At 36.0% G+C, this 18,302-nt stretch overlaps 2 protein-coding genes and 1 pseudogene across 2 annotated transcripts; 2 read left to right on the top strand and 1 right to left on the bottom strand.

Annotated features, from left to right (window-relative positions):
* The first annotated feature begins 3,482 nt into the window (after positions 1–3,482).
* On the top strand, positions 3,483–8,380 carry LOC133680225 (putative phospholipid:diacylglycerol acyltransferase 2; annotated as a pseudogene).
* A 1,853-nt stretch (positions 8,381–10,233) lies between these two features.
* On the top strand, positions 10,234–11,967 carry LOC133679234 (GDSL esterase/lipase At5g22810). Its single transcript, XM_062101772.1, has 5 exons — positions 10,234–10,528; positions 10,623–10,753; positions 10,848–11,081; positions 11,177–11,432; positions 11,512–11,967. Exons 1-5 carry the CDS (start codon positions 10,285–10,287, stop codon positions 11,703–11,705), a joined length of 1,059 nt encoding a protein of 352 aa, XP_061957756.1. The 5' UTR covers positions 10,234–10,284; the 3' UTR covers positions 11,706–11,967.
* Positions 11,968–12,748: 781 nt separating this feature from the next.
* Positions 12,749–17,673, bottom strand: LOC133679653 (uncharacterized). The gene is made up of 11 exons (XM_062102311.1): positions 17,499–17,673; positions 17,091–17,402; positions 16,708–16,773; positions 16,409–16,548; positions 15,861–15,987; positions 14,959–15,110; positions 14,732–14,867; positions 13,673–13,757; positions 13,297–13,568; positions 13,005–13,150; positions 12,749–12,929 (listed from the first exon to the last, which is right to left on the bottom strand). The coding sequence occupies exons 1-11, from the start codon at positions 17,622–17,624 to the stop codon at positions 12,917–12,919; spliced, it is 1,575 nt and encodes a 524-aa protein (XP_061958295.1). The 5' UTR covers positions 17,625–17,673; the 3' UTR covers positions 12,749–12,916.
* Between the last annotated feature and the right edge of the window lie 629 nt (positions 17,674–18,302).

Below are 18,302 nucleotides of genomic sequence, written 5' to 3' on the forward strand. Positions count from 1 at the left end.
CTGTATTTTTAATCCAGCTCAAATATTTTTAATTATTTTTAAAAAAATATTATTGACCCGCTACGAAACGCGATTTCATATGCTAGTTATTATATTATTACATAATAGTTATTTTCTACAATATTAATTTTTTAAAATATATTGAGATAATATTTAAGAAATTTTATGAACAATAAAATCTATTAAAAAACAATTCATAAATATTATTTTGGGTAATATTATAAGGATATTAGGTATAGCTATGAAACCAAATCCAGTAACAATGATGGCGAATGTAATATATGTTTAATCTATTTTAGTAAAAAAAAAAGAGGAAAGTTGTCGAATGGTTATGTTAAAAGTGGAATTTATTTAGTAATGTTTTTTTTAAAAAGAAAATCTTGATAAATATAGTGTGTTATCTTTCATCATTTTAGATTATACTAAATGATTTATATATTTTAACAAACTTTATTAATATTCAAAAAACAATTAAATAGTGGCATAAAAATTTATATTTGTATATTCTTAATATGTGCGCAATGAATTCTTTAAAATAGAAACATTCAGAAAAATTATAATTATAATATTATTATATTAAAGTTGATGGAGATCTAAATAAATTTTTTATTTACATCATATACTTTTTTTATATATATGTATTATATAAATAATTTTTTAACAATAAAATTCATTAAAAAACAATTCATAAATATTAGAATATAATATTATTTTGGATAACATGACAAGGATATTAGATACAGTTGCGCAACCAGACAACAAAAAAATTAAATAAAAAAATTAAAAAAAATTAAAATACCATATCTTACCAGGACATGACTCATACTAATAAACATAACAAGATTCAATAATATTGAGTTTTACTGCCAGCATGACCTACTATTATTGTAATTATATTTTTTAGATTTGAGTTCTAGATTTTAATTGGGTTATTAAATCGTCTGACTTAATAGTTTTTAAATTAAAATAATATTATTTTAATAATAAAAAATAAAAATAAATAAATTACAATTGAGTTTTTAAACAGGTAAGCCGGGTCACAGCAAAATTTTCACTTCTCGGTATCTGTTTTTTTTCCAACCTGGCTATTTTCAGTCCACATCAATTTTTATCTAAACACAACAAAAACAACGCCTCCACAATTGCTACGATGTCATTCATAGTACTATCTGTAACGAGGTGTTGTTTACGGTGTAATGAGTAAATATATACAGTAAATCTGCAGTGTTTCTACCACACTAATTTGTACCGGGTCTCACGTACAATGGCCCCCACTGAATTTTGCACCGACACGAAAATCCAGCGAAGCTAAGACCACGCGGTGTTTCTAGCCCGTGTTCATGTATTCCGATCAAAATGTGCTCCTTGCAAGTCCTTAGCTGGATTGAGTAGGAACCTGCTAGAGGACTGCATGGCATGGCCTTTGCTTGTTTGGTATTCTCTCTCTCTCCTTCTCTGTATTTTTTTTTCCTTTTGACTGGGCCGTGATGGGCTTTAAAGGAAAATACCTGATCCATTACTGGCAAAATCTACCGGGCTGGGCCCACCTAATTCTTACAACTACATCTGCATGGAGAGATTACAGGTGTTTTCAGTTAATGTAGCGGGGTTATTTTTTTTTTTTTTAGTTTAAAGTAGGTATCTAGACTAGCTTGTGCGTATCTCAACTAATCCCACGGATCCTGAAGTTAACGACCATGCAAACTTTCAGTGGCTATTATAGAAGCAACTACAGGACTCGAATTTGAGACAACAGAGAAAGCAAACCTCTTAGTCATAAACTCTTACTATTAGGCCACCACTAAGATAGTTAGCGAGAGTCATTTTTACGTGGATGACTTGAGGGAATGATATGCTGAGAGTACTTGGTAATTTTTTTTTTCAATTTAATTTATTTTAAATTTTTTTTACAGAGATTTTAGAAGTTGCAGATATAGAGTTCCACGAAGGAAGGGATGATGGCCATGAACGGGGGATGCACACTTAAATAAAGGAATCTTCTTAAGTGCCCGTTTGGGCAATCTTCTCCCTGTACCTTTCTTGGAGATTTCTTGCCCGTTTACACAAGCCAAGATCCAAATTTTTTTTTTTTTTACTCATTAGGAGATTTTTTGGAGGGACCTAGGGAGGGAGATGGCCCTTCAGCAGCTCAAAATTTACACTCCATCCTTTCCTGAACTGGAGCCGGGCTGTCCCTTGACTAATTTGTTTACACATCCCCTCTTGACGAGGGCCAGCATTATGCAGATGAACGACGAAGAAAAAAACGTATTATTGTCCTTTTCATCGAGTTAAAAGTTGAAACTTGAAACCATACTTTTCACCTGGTCATGAAATTATGATGAAAACTGAGTAGAACGAAGAAAAAGTGCTCGTAAAGTACTCTGTGTATGTATTATTTCAATTGCGGTTACTTTTTTAAAATTTTTTTATGATAAAATATATTAAAATAATATATTTTTATTTTTTTAAAATTAATACATAAAAACAATATAAAACATACTAAAAAAATTAAATTTTAATACAAAAAACTTTTTAAAAACACGAAACGGTGCCTTGTATATGGCCTAAAGATGACTAGGCAAATGGATATATATAGATATGTCAAATCTAACCTTTTCCACCTTGCCCCTCTCCATAAAAAAAAGAAGAAGTCGGGTATATCTGAAATTGTGATAGAAATTAAAGTTTAAAGTATTTTTTATTTTAAAAAATATTAAAATATTTTTATTTTTATTTTTTAAAAATTATTTTTAATATTAGTTTAAAATTAATTTTTTAAGAGTATGATATTCATATGTTGCTGAGCACGGACAAAAATATTGTTTTGTCTACAATCATAGGCATAGGTGGATCCATATGCAAAACTACTTAAGAGCAATAATCTCAATTAAACATGCGCTTCAATGGAGGTTTATTAATGTGCATTAATTAACTATAGCCTCACAAAGAAATAATTTCTTTTTGAATGCATCAAGTCTGGACATGGATGTCTTGCTTTCAATCCAATTACGAATGAATTTAGTTTTCAAGTCATGAACTAAAGCCGATAAGATTTTTATTTTTATTTTTAATCATAAACTGCAATTGGCATTCTGTGTTAATTGAGTTCGAAAAAATAAAATCAAAATTATAAGCACAATTCCAGGCACTTAAACTAAGGTATCAGAGCTGTAAGGGTTTGCTTGGTGGGGTTTGTAGATTTGGTCATGGAAATCAATTGGTGGCAGAGTTTGATTCGAGGGAAACCGAGAGAAAATGTGGCAATTTCTGAACTAACTAACAAGCCCTTCTTAATTTTCTTATTCCAGCACAGGATCATGACTTAATCATGGCGAAAAATAGCTCCATTGCACACACAGCCGCAATGCAGAGTGCAAATGGATAATATTTAAGCAGGAAAGTTAATGGAACAGTATGCTGCGAGGATAAAGAAGAAGAAAATGCAGTTAATTTTGTCTTCACATAATGATAAAAAGAGAATGGGCAATCCACCATGGATGAAACCCGTCCTTTCGAGCACATGGGCAGTGGAACAAGAAAAAAGAAAGCCATTCAAGGCTCTATCAGATATTATATCTCTGGACAATATCAGCAGCAAGAACGCAGAAGAGAGTACAAAAGAAGAACATCATTTCACACCATACCTATAATCAATCATGTCTCATCTCCTTGAACATTGTGCCTATACACCGCCATACATTTATTCATACACGAATATCTGTACTCGCATGTGCTCTCCTCTTCTAGTGCAATAATCAGGTCCACAAGCCAACACCTGAAATTGCGGTTGAAAGAGTCATAGTGACATTCTGGGTTTCTGCGTTTTTCGTACCGTGTGCTTTTCCCAATGATTGAGGCTCCAAATTGTTGTCGCCTTCGGACTCTCTCTCTCTCTCTCTCAGTAGTAAGCAAGTAACATCTCTCTCCATCTCTCAAACCTAACACTACCCTTCTCGACTTACCATTTTAGACAAAACAATAAGAAGAGGAGTAAAAGACAGCCAAAGGAATGGAGGTGTATAGACTCTTGTTGTTGGATAATTGGGTACATGTGCACTACTTGGTGGCTTCTCTTAGTCTTGTTTCACTGTTTGCCAGTCACATTGCCTGGCTTTCAGGTCCCTGAATCACCCGGCACAAGACTTAAACGTGAAGGCTTGACAGCCCTCCATCCAGTTATTTTGGTGCCTGGCATCGTCACTGGAGGGCTAGAGCTGTGGCAGGGCAAGCCTTGTGCAGAAGGTCTTTTTCGAAAGCGACTCTGGGGTGGCAACTTCACTGAGGTATTCAAAAGGTTCGTATTGTAATTGAGAATCACATTTTGTTTCATTTCTATGTCCTAATTTTGATTAAATTTGTGAGTTTATCGTGTAATTTGTGTTGGTTTAAACACCTATTTCTCAACGCATAACCAAATTTGGTTCCATTTGTCAAACCCCCTCCTCAGCATTGTTGAAATACATTTTCCTGGGTCAATTTGGGTTTCAACTGGATTGAAATTGTGAACTTAAGTGGAACGGTATCAAAAGTTTTAGACCACTGTGTTGGTTGAATCATCTGTTTTATGACAGGGAGATTACCTTGACATAGTTGAATTACATTATATTTTTTGCTCCATTTAATAATCATAGAGTTAAATTATCGTTGTTGAGAGTTTTGGACCACGATGTTTAGTTGGAGCTGTCTTTGTTTTATGAGATTGTTCTTGCTAGTTTGAAGCACTCAGTTGCTCCTCTAATTCGGTGACTAGATTACTTAATTAATATGTGATCTTTGTTGGAATTTTTAGGCCACTGTGTTTGTTGGAGCACCTGTCTTTGTACAATGAGACTGGCCTTGACCCACCGGGCATTCGAATACGTGCAGTGCCAGGGCTGGTTGCAGCTGACTATTTTGCTCCAGGGTACTCTGTTTGGGCTGTTTTCGTTGAGAATTTGGCAAAAATTGGTTATGAAGGGAAGAATATGCACATGGCAGCTTATGATCGGAGACTTTCTTTCCAAAATATATACAGAGGTATGGTGGTTCTTCCCCTGCCTTTTGTTATTCACTTAAAGCAGGAGTTCATCAGTCTAACACACACTGCCAGATTTCTCAAGTAATTCCGTTGACGCAGCAGTATTAACCATGGATTAAAAATCTTGAAAGTATTGAGCTATGTAATTCAGATGAAGTTCTTGCTTTCAAATTAACTCCGAACTTGAGCAATGCAGAAAAATAGTTCAAAGAAGCTTTAAATTTTCTCCTTTGTGAATTTTTGTTAGTAGTAAATTGTCATAATTCTTATGTTAGAATCCTCGAAAAAACTTGTTTGCTAAAGAACCTAACATGAACTTTTGTTTTGCACGCATGCTTATGTGTCATGTGACTTCCCTTGTTTCTTATGTGTCTGGTTGTTCCAAAATGCTTTTGATGTATCAATCTTCCCTCTCTAGTCATGTTCTCATTCCTGATCAGCGTTTTTGTTTAAGATAAATTTGAATTGAGTCAAATAGATTGAGGATGAGCAGATTCGGGACCAGACACTTGGTAGATTGAGGAGTCAAATAGAGCTCATGTATGTAACAAATGGCTATAAGAAAGTGGTAGTGGTGTCCCATTCCATGGGGGTTATATATTTCCTTCACTTCCTTAAATGGGTTGAAGCACCTCCTCCGATGGGAGGCGGTGGTGGTCCAGGTTGGTGTGCAAAGCACATAAAGGCAATCATGAATATCGGCCCGGTATTTCTTGGTGTTCCGAAGACAATCAGTAATCTGTTCTCTGCTGAAACCAAAGACGTGGCATCTATCAGGTTAGTATTTGCAATCTGCCTCATCATTAGTTGGCATTTAGATACAATTTGTCCAGTAGACAATGCACTTGATGATTCATTTCGGAGGCGGTTACGTTACTAAAATTTGTTCAACAGGCAACAAACCTGATGATCCATTTTGGAGTCAGTTCTGTAGTTTTTCTTTTTCAAAAATTAAAATAAAACAAAAATTTAAGGAAATAACTACAAATAAATTTCCAATATTGTAGATTTTTAAGACAAAAAATGTATTTATTTGGAATGCTTTATGTGGACATCGCAGAGCTATGGATCCTGGCGTTTTGAATTCTGAGATTCTTGGACTTCAGACCTTGGAGCATGTCATGCGGGTGACTCGAACATGGGATTCAATGGCGTCATTGTTACCTAAAGGAGGAGAGACCATCTGGGGTAATTTGGATAGTTCTCCTGAAGAAGGGCATGCTTGTGATTTTTCAAAGAAAAGATACTCGCAAGCTTCTGTAGGAGACAACGATACGAATGGCAGCGATGTGAAGATGGGTTTTCGTGTGAAAGAATCAGATAAGTATGGAAGGATCATTTCTTTTGGAAAGGAAACGTTGCAATTATCATCCTCACAGCTTCCCTCTGTTGACACAAAGGTATTTTCTTAACTAATCCTGCTACTTATAACCGTGAGAGTTTGCTAGGTTACGAGAGAAATGACTGTGAAATCCTTTTATCTGATTGCACCGTGTCAATCATCCTTGATACAATATTACTAAGTTTCACTGGAGGTATGAAGCCCTGTGGCCAGGTTCCCTACGCACAAACATGATCTTCCTTTCGCTTAGAAAGCATTGATGATCACTTAGTGGGATGTTAGCATTTAGCTGCATGTGCACTTGACACAAAACATAATCTTCATATGCTGAACAGAGAGAACCTTCACTTCCAGTCAAAATGCTGGACTGTGAAGAAAAAAAGGCTGCGTTTCATGAATAGGGTGCTTATTTGAAGTTTGCAAGATGAGCAATCGAAGATTGTGTTAATCATCGAGGGGAAATGTGCTTCCTGTGTCAATTTATAGATTGGAAGCTTATTTCCTTTCATGCTTGATTTCATTAACCCTGTTTAATGCCAGCGGAGATCAAGCGATCCTTTCGTTTAGACTTTTAGCAAACTGTTCTTTCTTTTTGCATGATGCGGATGATGTTGTAGGCTTCAACAGGAATTTTTGGGTGCAGAACCAACAAGAATACTGACTCATCTGTGGAGGAGAGGTCTGGACTGAATATGATGAGATGAGCAGGGAAAGCATCAGGAAGATTGCAGAAAATAAACCTTATACAGCTACATCTGTTCTTCATTTACTACGGTTTGTGGCTCCAAAAATGATACAACGTGTTGCGAGTCATGTAACTCACGGGATAGCTGACAATCTTGATGATCCTAAGTATGCTCATTACAGGTACTGGTCTAAGCCACTAGATACCAAGTGAGTATGAGTATCCTTTCTTTGTTTTGTCAAATTCAATTTAAGAAGAAAATATTTTAGGTGTATCCGTTCCTTCATTAAGCACACATGATCTATTGTTATCATGATCTGAATCTTAATGGTGTTAAGAGTTGGGATTCTGTTTCAGGTTACCTGATGCACCAGATATGGAGATATACTACTCTTATGGTGTTGGGATCCCTAATGAGAGATCATATGTCTACAAGCTATCAACAACTGATAGGTGCAAGAGCATTCCGTTCCGAATTGATAGCTCAGTTGATGGAGATAAGGACAGTTGCTTGAGAGGTGGAGTGTACTTAACAGATGGTGATGAGAGCGTGCCTGTAATAAGTGCTGGTTTCATGTGTGCGAAAGGGTGGAGAGGAAGAACCCGGTTCAATCCATCTGGCATCTCTACGTACATAAGAGAGTATCGGCACGAACCACCAGCTAGCCTCCTTGAAGGAAGGGGTCTGGAGAGTGGAGCACATGTGGACATCATGGGAAATCTTGCTTTAATCGATGATGTACTGAGAGTTGCCGCTGGAGCCAGTGGTGCTGAAATTGGAGGTGACAAGGTATTTTCGGATATATTCAGAATGTCCGAGAGAATAAATCTATGACTGTGATCATGTTGCGTTATTGACACTACCAAAGCTCACGATAACAAAGAGTTTCCGCCAGGCTCAGAGAGAGAACTAACAATAAAATGGAGTTGCAGCATTGAGGCCTGTCGACTCAACAGTGGTTAGCACTATCACATAGTTTTAAGGACTGTAGAGTTTTAGTGAATCCTGGATTAAGGAGAGAAGTGCTTTGGAGGTGAAGAAAGGGCACACAAGAAACTGGAAGCATTATCTTCAGCAATCCTGCAGGAGTTTCCTGCTGGGCTGTTCTGGTCATTAGACCGTCGAGGTTTGGACAAACTGGGCTGTGCATTTTTGTTTTTGTATTCCTTCTCAATGTTGTAATGCCTGAAGTCATGGCGTAAGGTCTTAATTTATCCTTCAGGGCGATAGACATATCAGAAGTTTAGGTCATGCGTGATTGCAGAAAAGGGATAAGATTAAAGTTTTAAATATTCCATAACAAAATTTTAAATTAAAGTTTCCATGCGGTAACCCTGTGTAAAAGGATTTTATGTTAGCTGTCGTTCTTGTATGATTTTCATCTACTCGGTAGGTATAGAAAACTAAACTAAATAAAAAAAATAAAACACCAGGGAAATATTTTCTTAAACTAAATAAAAATAAAAAAATAGTTAAAAAAGAAATAATTTTCCTTAAAAATCTCATGAATAAAAATTTATATATTCTTCTCCACAGGGTGAAAGTACAGAAAATGTACTGGTGGGATTCCAGGTTGCATCCTCTCATATGGATGAGTTTAAGGCATTGGCAGAGAGTACTCGGGTATGATTACAAATTTGCAACCGCAGACAACAAATTGAGGCGATGACCATGTATTCTTATGAGCTTCTTGATTCCAAGCAAACCAAACAAATGAATCATCCTTTGCAGGCCTGCAGACTGCAGTCACACTTGCATGTTGGGGTTTTGGCTGCAGATGATACATATTACATGAATAGTATCATAAGTTAGATGAACTTTAATGTTTTGAATTTGTTACATAAATTTAGGGAGCACTGAAAGAATTGACAGTATGTTGCTAGGTCTTGCGACTATCGATTGTCATGTCTAGAGATTAATTAGGAAAATGATTCTGAGATTGATGGGTTTTACTGTGTTGCATAAATGCATCGTAAGAACAACTACATAGTTTTGTCGAGTCAAGAAAAGAAAAGCAAAAATTACCACCCAGTTTACTTGCATTTTCATTATCTTAATCCTCAGGAACAATTTGTAATGTCTGACCAGGCTGAGCAAAGCCTGATCATCCACCTAACATGGGAGAATAAGTAGCACTAAACTCGTATCTTTCTTTTTCTTATGTCCCTAAAGTGGATTAGGAGATCGGGAACATCAAGTAGCTAGCAGCAGCCAAGTGTGTTCTGAGTTAGGGTTTTGATACCCACCAAATCTCACATGGTATTGAAGATTGAAGCCCAAAGGAACAAGAAACCACAGCAACCAATATTTTTGCCCATAAGAGAAGTAACCCTGCAACGAAAGGACAACACTGTCCTTATCAGAACAATCTCAACACACAGCACAAAGGGCAATCTTGGCTTTTCACTGGTCCTCGGTATAGAAGAGTGTCCATGAATGATATTACAGCGGGTCATCACCATCCAAGTAATTCTGATAGCGATAGGAGAGCTGCTACAGAAGTAAATAAGGGCACACAATACAAAGGCCAGCAAAAACTGATGAGGGTTGCAGCTATTAATGTCTAAATACAAGTGCCCTAGATTTCTTTTTTAAAGTTAATCATGTCCATGAGAGGGTATCTTAGAAGCTAGGACAGCTAAAACCATGCCTCATTAAGACACGCCATTTAGTTATAGTTGGAACTACTGCTATTTTTTTTTTCTCTTGCACTGATATTGTGCTCCAGCTTTGAATTGTCAATGGAACTCTACTGAGGAGACTGCCTTTTTTTTCTTGTCTTCAATGATACATGGTTGAAAAGACATAGTTAAAAACATAAAATAAATATCGTTTCTGTCTTTTCTATTCTAGAATAATAAACAAATGCTACCTGGATAGGTCTGAAATGGGACAAAGGGCATGTTTATCATTTCACTCAAAAACAACTAAATTCCTTTCCTTAACATAGCTGGTAGCTTGAATGAGAGGTGAAAATATAGACAAAAAAATACAAGTAACAGAAGTGACACTTTATCAAAAAAAGTTGTCACATTTCAGATTTCACGTATAATGAAAAACATTTATATAGCAGATGTTGGTACCACTGATCTTGATAAAGATCAAGTTTGACTTTTCATACATACAAAGTTGCCTTCCACTATAAATTTCACCTGCAGAGCGTCCTTAAGTCCCCAGTTTGCCACATACCTATCTTCTTACTCCTACATTTCCACAGCTTAAAATAGTTGAAAACTATGGGCTTTGCAAATTCTCTCTGTTCTTTCTTTCTTCTTCTTCTAGCTCTAGTACTCTATGAGGTCAATGCACAGCCTCTGGTCCCTGCAATGTTCATATTTGGGGATTCAGTTGTTGATGCAGGCAACAACAATCACCTCTACACCATTATAAAAGCAAATTTCCCTCCTTATGGTAGAGACTTTGTCAATCATAAACCAACCGGCAGGTTCTGCAATGGAAAACTTGCTTCAGACTTAACTGGTACACTTCATTTCCAAACCCCATCATGGATCCAGTCTCGTTTTTCAGTCTACTAATTTGTTTTTCTGGGTTTATTGTATCTTTTGGTAAACAGCTGAGAACCTAGGCTTCACTTCTTACCCACCAGCCTATCTTAGCAAAAAAGCCAGAGGCAAGAACCTCCTGATCGGTGCCAACTTTGCCTCTGCTGCTTCTGGTTACTATGAAACTACTGCAAAGCTTTATGTAATTTCATTAAAACCCCAAACTCTTAGCATCTCTGTGTCCTCTCATATGTCTCTAGACAATTGAGTAATGTGTTTTGTGTTTTCTGGTGTAGCATGCAATCCCATTGAGCCAGCAATTGGGGAACTACAAGGAATACCAGAATAAGATAGTAGGAATTGCAGGGAAATCCAATGCTTCATCAATCATATCCGGTGCACTCTATCTTATTAGTGCTGGTAGCAGTGATTTTGTTCAAAACTATTACATTAACCCTCTTCTCTACAAGGTCTACACTCCTGATCAGTTCTCAGATCTTCTCATACAATCCTATACAAGTTTCATCGAGGTCTCTCCTATCCTAAACACACAGTACTTGTGTCGTTCTTCACTTGTTTTAGACTAATGTAATTTTGAGTGCTGCTAAAATCAAATTATGTGCAGGATTTATACAAGCTGGGAGCGAGAAAAATTGGAGTGACATCACTGCCACCACTTGGATGCTTGCCAGCAACTGTCACAATATTTGGGTTTGATAGCAATGAATGTGTGGCCAAGTTAAACAAAGTTGCAGTTTCCTTCAACAACAAGCTCAATTCCACATCTCAAAGCCTGGTAAACAAGCTTTCAGGCCTCAATTTGCTTGTTTTCGACATCTATCAACCTCTTTACGACCTTGTCACAAAGCCTGCTGACTTTGGTAAGTACAAAATTAATTATTATTGGCTTGTCTCTACCCAAATCTTGTTACTAATTAAAAAATAACTTGTGGGATACAGGATTTGTAGAGGCAAGAAAGGCTTGCTGTGGAACAGGATTGGTAGAAACATCAATATTGTGCAATGGAAAGTCTCCAGGAACATGTGCAAATGCGTCTGAGTATGTATTTTGGGACGGTTTTCATCCATCGGAGGCCGCAAACAAGATCTTAGCGGACGATTTGCTTACCAGTGGCATTTCTCTCATATTTTAATAAAATGCTTAAAATTGACTACTTTCATAATTGAATTTGTCTAAATGGCATTGCTTAATTAATCTTTGTTTGAGAGTATGGCTGTGTGTATTTGGTGTTGGAATGTGTTCGGTAGACATCATGGTTTGAATTTAGCATGTCGAAGGTTTTCAATTTTTACATTAAATTGCTCGATGTAGCTTAAGTTGATGCACTGTTGTTTACATGTAATCCTTTGTGTATGAATAAAACATAATACTACGTCCATTTATTTTGTCTTCAAGTTTTTCTTCCTATTATTTTGTTCTTATAAAAATTCAAATTTATTACATAAATATATGCATTAACCCTTCCACCATTTTTCTTTTTTTCAATATAAGGGATATCCTTGATCAACTTACCTGATTAATTAAATTAATTAAGACTTAATTCCTTTATATAACAATTAAGAGAACTAAAATAAGATTGAATTCCCTTATATAACAATTATTATTTCATAACAGAATAAACGAAAATAATAGGGATAGAGCATATACTTTCTGCTGTAATATAAAATTCATTTTAAAATCAATCATGTTTTTATTTTTTACATCTATTTTATCCTGAAATACTAGCTAAACACAATTTTAAAAAAACTGAAGCGGCTGGACGTTTGAGTAATTTTCCACTTTTTTTTTCTTTAACAGGCCTCAAACCGGGCCTGCGAAGGCCTGACGAGGCTACCCAAGAAGCCTCGATTGGAGGCCCGGTCCACATTGACCTGCTCAGTTTAGAGGGTCCCCCCCCCCCCTCTTTCTTCTTTCTCGCATGTAGGAAAATAAAAGAAAAAAAATCTTATGATTTCGTATTTTGTCGGGAAAGAAAAAATAAATACCCCGATTTTCTCTAGAAAATTTTTGTTTTTTTTTCCCTGATGGCGAGTAGGAAGCTTGTTCGTGACTTGGTATTCTCATGGAAGCCCCGTTTTCTCCACTTGACAACACACGAGGTTATTTTATCTGTTTGGTTGCGCAGAATTGTTTTTCTGATTAGTTTCTTTCTGCTGAATGGTTGCCGGGAAAAAGTAGGAAAAGAAAGGAGAATATGTGATTACAGAAGGAGGAACATAAGAAGTTATTAGTCTAATTTAATTCACGGTTATTCCTCTGTTAAAAGAAAGACAAAATGTTGGTGCATTAATGGATGTTGCACAAAACAGTAATTCGGACGATGAACCAGTCCTCAAGACATGATTACTCGGTGAAACTGTAACAAAATAATAATAATCAGAATCCATTAATGGCGAAGAGATGTAATGATGATCAAGAGAGAGGAACTTACTCGATATGTTTTCGGCAGCAATCTAACAATCTCCCAACATTTAACTCATCTGCAGAATGTTCTCCTGCCGCCTCATCCCCACTAAGACAATCCTTTGAATCCTTTGAAGCTGTCCACTGATTTAAAATACAGACTATTCTCGTCAGCTGAATCAGCGTTAAGGGAAAAGAATATAAAAGGTGTATGATGTGAGAAACATGTAAACAACGCAGATTGTTTTATGGCGCGTAAGTTTTCCAAAATCAAATTTATGTATTGCTCACGTAAGTTTAGGAAAATAAGACAAGGATACAGCTGTACTTCGATTTGATTTTGAGCTAGAACTGGTCAAGTCCTTGGTTTCTTCACAGGAATTATCAGATTGTCGGTTGAGAAGATCATCTTCAATAATCTCAGATTTTCTTGCTAGAACCAACACATACTGATGCAGGCTTGACAGGCTCATGCCATTTTCTCTAACTCGAACGAGTAACCTTGCAATAACGCTCCACAGAGCACTCCTTGCTTCTACATCATCTGAAGCCAAAGGAAATACCTCGAGCAGTCCCTGTAAGAATGGCAAATCTGGACAGCCAATGTGTCACCACTAGTTCAATTAGGGACCAATTATTTGCAGAAGATTGTGATTCAGGAATAAATCTTGCTGATAAGAAACAAGTACATTATACCTTGTGACATCTCTGAGGCTAAATTAGGCACATCAGACAGAATATTCGCAATCAAGACAGCAACAGTAACACAAGAGCTAGCAACCTGCAGCACAGATTAGCACATGACTTCACAATTTAGTCAAGCAGCAATAGATTCCACCCGAAGCCAAGGAATAAGCATAAATGAGAACATCCAGCGTGATGACATCCATTGTCACTGCTTAAAGATTTAACTTTTCCCTTCACTTCCGGTTGTTGCTGCAAAATCTTTTAACTTAAAGTCATCAGTAGAAGGCCTAGTCAACACACACTCATAGCAATTGTAAGAGATTGACTTTTATTTGCTTTACTGTTTTAAAAATCACACAGGGAACACAGGTGTCTGCTTCACTAGTTCTGTATAATCCTTTAGCTGTGAGGATTTTGAATAGGCTTTCATAAATCAGTTCTGTTATCAAATCTACATGATGTTCATAAACTACAAACAGAAAATCCTAGTGTGGTCTGATCTTGAGTAATGAATTGTGTGAACTCTTTTTGGCAGCATTTACTAGGAGAAAGGATTAAAAATCCAAGTAACATGGTTATTAAACATGATAAAACACTTGTTCCAGTTCATGACATCACTAAAACTTGGAAGTTGAAGCCACTTCATAATTTTATGCGAACTGTAAATGTGCAGTCCTAAATGCAATCTTATCATAGATGTACTATGTATCACTGAAAAAACCATATTACTAAGAACCTGAACCTGAACCCGCCAGTACATAAGGCATGTGAAAGCCTGCTGTAAAATTTGCAGATCACAAACATCACAAAGAGCCCACACCAAAAGGGCTTGTAAATAAAACTTTGCAATAGAAACTTCATCCTAGCACTAGTTTTGAGGATGGAAAAGCATTAACAGATGGTCAGTTCAGTATTGGAGGATGGATAGTCATAGTTCCAAATTCAGAAGATCTACAAGTGCTGTTATGGTCCTGTATATTAAATTATCAACAATTAAAGCTTAAGCAAATCACCAGCCACACAGCATATGATTCGCAATGCTAATTAGGGACTATGTAGTCACAATACCTCAGCTTTATCCGGGAGTTTTACCAGGTCACAAACTAGTTGGAGAAGTTTCTTATTAGAGCAGATTTCTTGGGAATGACCATCCAAAATGGAAAGAGCTTCAATTGCACGAAGAATTACATCAAGAACAGAGTACCTGGAATGATATATAGATTGATTGTCAAACTGAGTATCAGACAACATATTGATTGTGTTAACCCTTCAATGCAAATGGGGCGAGGTCACACCTTTCAGGTACTCTTTCCTCTGTTAATCTGCTCATTTCAAAATCCAAGAGGTTGATCAATAGACTTGGTAAACCCAGCTTCATCAAGGACGGGACAATGGTACAGGAAGCTTCCTGTTGACTTTCTAGAATAGCTAGTATCAGTGCTACACTCTGTTCAAGAAGGAAACTTCTTTAGACATTGGAAAGCACAAAATTTAAGCAATAATAATTGATCGTTTAAAAAGAACAAAAAATCACATATACAAACACATAAAGCACAAAGTGTTACATACTTCTATGTGTGAAACAAGTGGAAATATGCAAAAACAGATGAGATCATTTAAAAGCAAATGCAAATAGAGTATGTTTCTCAACAATTTGCTTTAAAGAATTTCCATATTTGATTTAAGTATTGAAAATTTTCAGTAATTCCCCATTAAGATAATTGAGACCAATTATGGGCTTTCTTTAAGTCCTTCATGCACTCTGGACAATTGATTGCAACTGCATCACAGAGCTATATGCCCAAAGAATTTCCAAAATTGATTAAGTATTTAACTGCTCAGCTCTCTAGCCTGGTTATTAGTATGCCTCACCTACCCCAAATGTTTAAAGGTTACGAGGCTCCTATTTCATCTTTATTTCTTCCAGAGCTTCTCAAGGGCATCCTGAAACCAGCACACCAAACAAGCACCAGCATCCTGGAAACTCTAAATTTTGGAGATAGGTGTGGCCTTTAAAACAGTGAAGTACCCATCTTTGGTCCTGGTTATGTGTTTTTTATAATTGCTATTTTCTTATGGTTGCAACCTACAAGCATCTTACACATTTGCTACTGTAAATGTATAAATAGCACTTGTGTGCTTAAATTAAAATAATAGTGTTGCATATGTACAAAATGGCATATAATTTTGCTGCTACCTTCTCTAAAAGCTGCGGATTTAAGGTATTTTCTGCAATCCATATAATACGACAAAGAATATGTTCAGACTGCACTGCCTCAGCCCAGGGACAACATTCATTACCTTGAAGACCCAAAGTTAACAACCTGTGTCAGAATTTAAACTGTAAAGAAAGTGTATAGCATGGATTAAGAGGAATACATCATATGCGCGGCAGTGTCAAATATGTTACAAACATAGCCTAACAAATTATACGAGCAACTAAGGACTTGGCATCAGTAACAATTTCACAACCAACAACAACATTTAGGGATATGAAACTGTAAATATCACCACTTCCATGTTTTGTTTTTTAGGATGAATTTGGAAAAAAGGTAAGGCAACAAAAAAGTTTATGTTCCAGAAGAGGCTATCAACTCTCAAGTACATGTCTTGCTATAGACTCTCAACTTGGGTAGAAGTCAGAAATGCTTTTATAAATGAAAAGAAATTTTGGTAAATGAAATCTTAAAAATTCCCAAGTAAAATAGAGTAAATAAGAATCAAAGACTCGTAACTATATATTACCTACAAGCTTCAGCTAGGCATTGAGTGTCATCTGAAAACAATTGATCCACAATTGTTGAAATCAGCCCATTTGCAGAGACTATATGCTTCATTGGGGCTTCATGGCAGGCTAGGTTTCCAATAATGCCAAGACAGATTTCCTGAGCAATGAAATGAAAGACAAACCACAACCATAAGCACCAAAATCTCAACAAACTAACAAACAACCAATTCCTTTCAGTGAAGTTGACAAGGCAAGAAATAACTTCAACTTAAAAGAAAAAACATATTTAAAGAAAGAAGAAAAAAAAGTAGCTCACTGTAACACGTGCTGATTGCGAAACCGTAAGGTTAGCCATAAGCACTTCAAGCACAAGGTTTTGCACCTGCATGGATGAGTCAACATCCAATCCAGTAAACATATATACATAACCGTAACAAATATTATAGCTTGATCACGTTAAACTACTAAGCCAATGCTATGTTTTTCTAAACCTAGCCTACCGAATGCCATAACAAATATCGCAAAAAGTTAAACAATGATATAACACGCATTAGCGAGAATTCGACAAAAAAAACCCCATTAATTATCTTCTCATGAACAGGAATTCATAGTCATAACAACTCGAAAATTCAAAACTATCATCAAATAAACAACACAAAACACCAACAAAAGGAGAAGTAAAGCAAAATCAGTTAGTACCATGAGTTCAGCATGAGTTCTACTCGCCGCAAGATCCCACAAAACGCAACCATACTCTTCCCAAACCTCGTCCCCTGCCAATCCACGACACGTGTCCTTATCTTCTCCTCCTCGACTACCATCAATAACTATGTCCATTTTCTCACACTCATTTCCACTCTCTTCCACCATTTGATTCGTATCACCACGGCCGCCATCATCACTGCCGTTAACTCCACGAGAATCACGACTGGTCACGGAATCGATCGGAATAAGTTTCCGAATCAAAGAGATGATGTAACTAGGATCAACGGTTGTTGTAATTTCAAAAAACTGCAATAATAAATAACAAACCCTAACTTTTAATAAATTGTTTGCTCGAAATGATTAAGCAAAGAAAAAACTAAAGCCATTGGATTGTGATGTGACCTCATAATCGGGCGGTGCAGAAGGGTTGCGTGCAAGTTCATCTTCATTGTGACGGGTCTCTTCCTCTACGTTGTCGTCTTCGTCTTGGTGTTCTTCTAGCGGGTTTGATTTTGATTCCAACGCCATTTCTTAAGCTTCGATTTTGTTTTGTTTACTTTTTCCCTCTATTTTCAAATCTTCTCACTTTTTATTTCTTTCTCAATTTTGCAGGGTTTCTCATTTATGAGAATACCCCTGACATTTTCCGGTTTTACACTTTACTCTTTGTTTTTTTAAGTGGGACTTGGTAAGTTAAATAAAATGAGATTTTAAAGGGCTAGTTCTGTGATTAAATAAGTTTGTTTGTTTTTTGGCCTTTTTAATTAGAATATGAAACTAATATTAAAAAAAATTATTTTCCTGAATATATGATATTGAGGTATACTCTTAAAGTAATTTTGATGAACATTGTCTTTTTAAACCGTCTTAATTTTTATGGAGACTCTTGTTATTTTAGTTTTTTTTCTAATATTTTAAATTGTCAAAGGTACATCTCAAATTAAAAAAAAATAAAAATTTTCTGTTTTTAATTTACTTTTTTTTTTTAATTTTGTATTTTAGACTAGAGTGTTAATTGTAATAAAATTTTAAAGAGTTAGTCTCGTGGTGTGTGTGTATATATATACATATTGTATTCATGGACTGGTATTTTTTTAAAAAGTTATTTCTCAAAATACATGAGACCAATATTAAGGATTGTTGAACATTGTTTTAATAAAATTTCTTGATTTTTGAGTAAACTCTCATTATACTAGTTTTTCTCTG

The sequence above is a fragment of the Populus nigra genome, chromosome 19 (assembly GCF_951802175.1).
Source record: "Populus nigra chromosome 19, ddPopNigr1.1, whole genome shotgun sequence".
Classification (NCBI taxonomy): domain Eukaryota; kingdom Viridiplantae; phylum Streptophyta; class Magnoliopsida; order Malpighiales; family Salicaceae; genus Populus; species Populus nigra.

Excerpts from the sequence above, each read along its gene's own strand:
- LOC133679234 (XM_062101772.1), top strand. The coding sequence starts at position 10,285 with ATGGGCTTTGCAAATTCTCTCTGTTCTTTCTTTCTTCTTCTTCTAGCT. Across the intron at positions 10,754-10,847 it reads AAACTACTGCAAAGCTTTAT|CATGCAATCCCATTGAGCCA; the intron begins GTAATTTCATTA and ends TTTCTGGTGTAG. Across the intron at positions 11,433-11,511 it reads CACAAAGCCTGCTGACTTTG|GATTTGTAGAGGCAAGAAAG; the intron begins GTAAGTACAAAA and ends TGTGGGATACAG.
- LOC133679653 (XM_062102311.1), bottom strand. The coding sequence starts at position 17,624 with ATGGCGTTGGAATCAAAATCAAACCCGCTAGAAGAACACCAAGACGAA. Across the intron at positions 17,403-17,498 it reads CTGCACCGCCCGATTATGAG|TTTTTTGAAATTACAACAAC; the intron begins GTCACATCACAA and ends TTATTATTGCAG. Across the intron at positions 16,549-16,707 it reads CGCAATCAGCACGTGTTACA|GAAATCTGTCTTGGCATTAT; the intron begins GTGAGCTACTTT and ends TTCATTGCTCAG.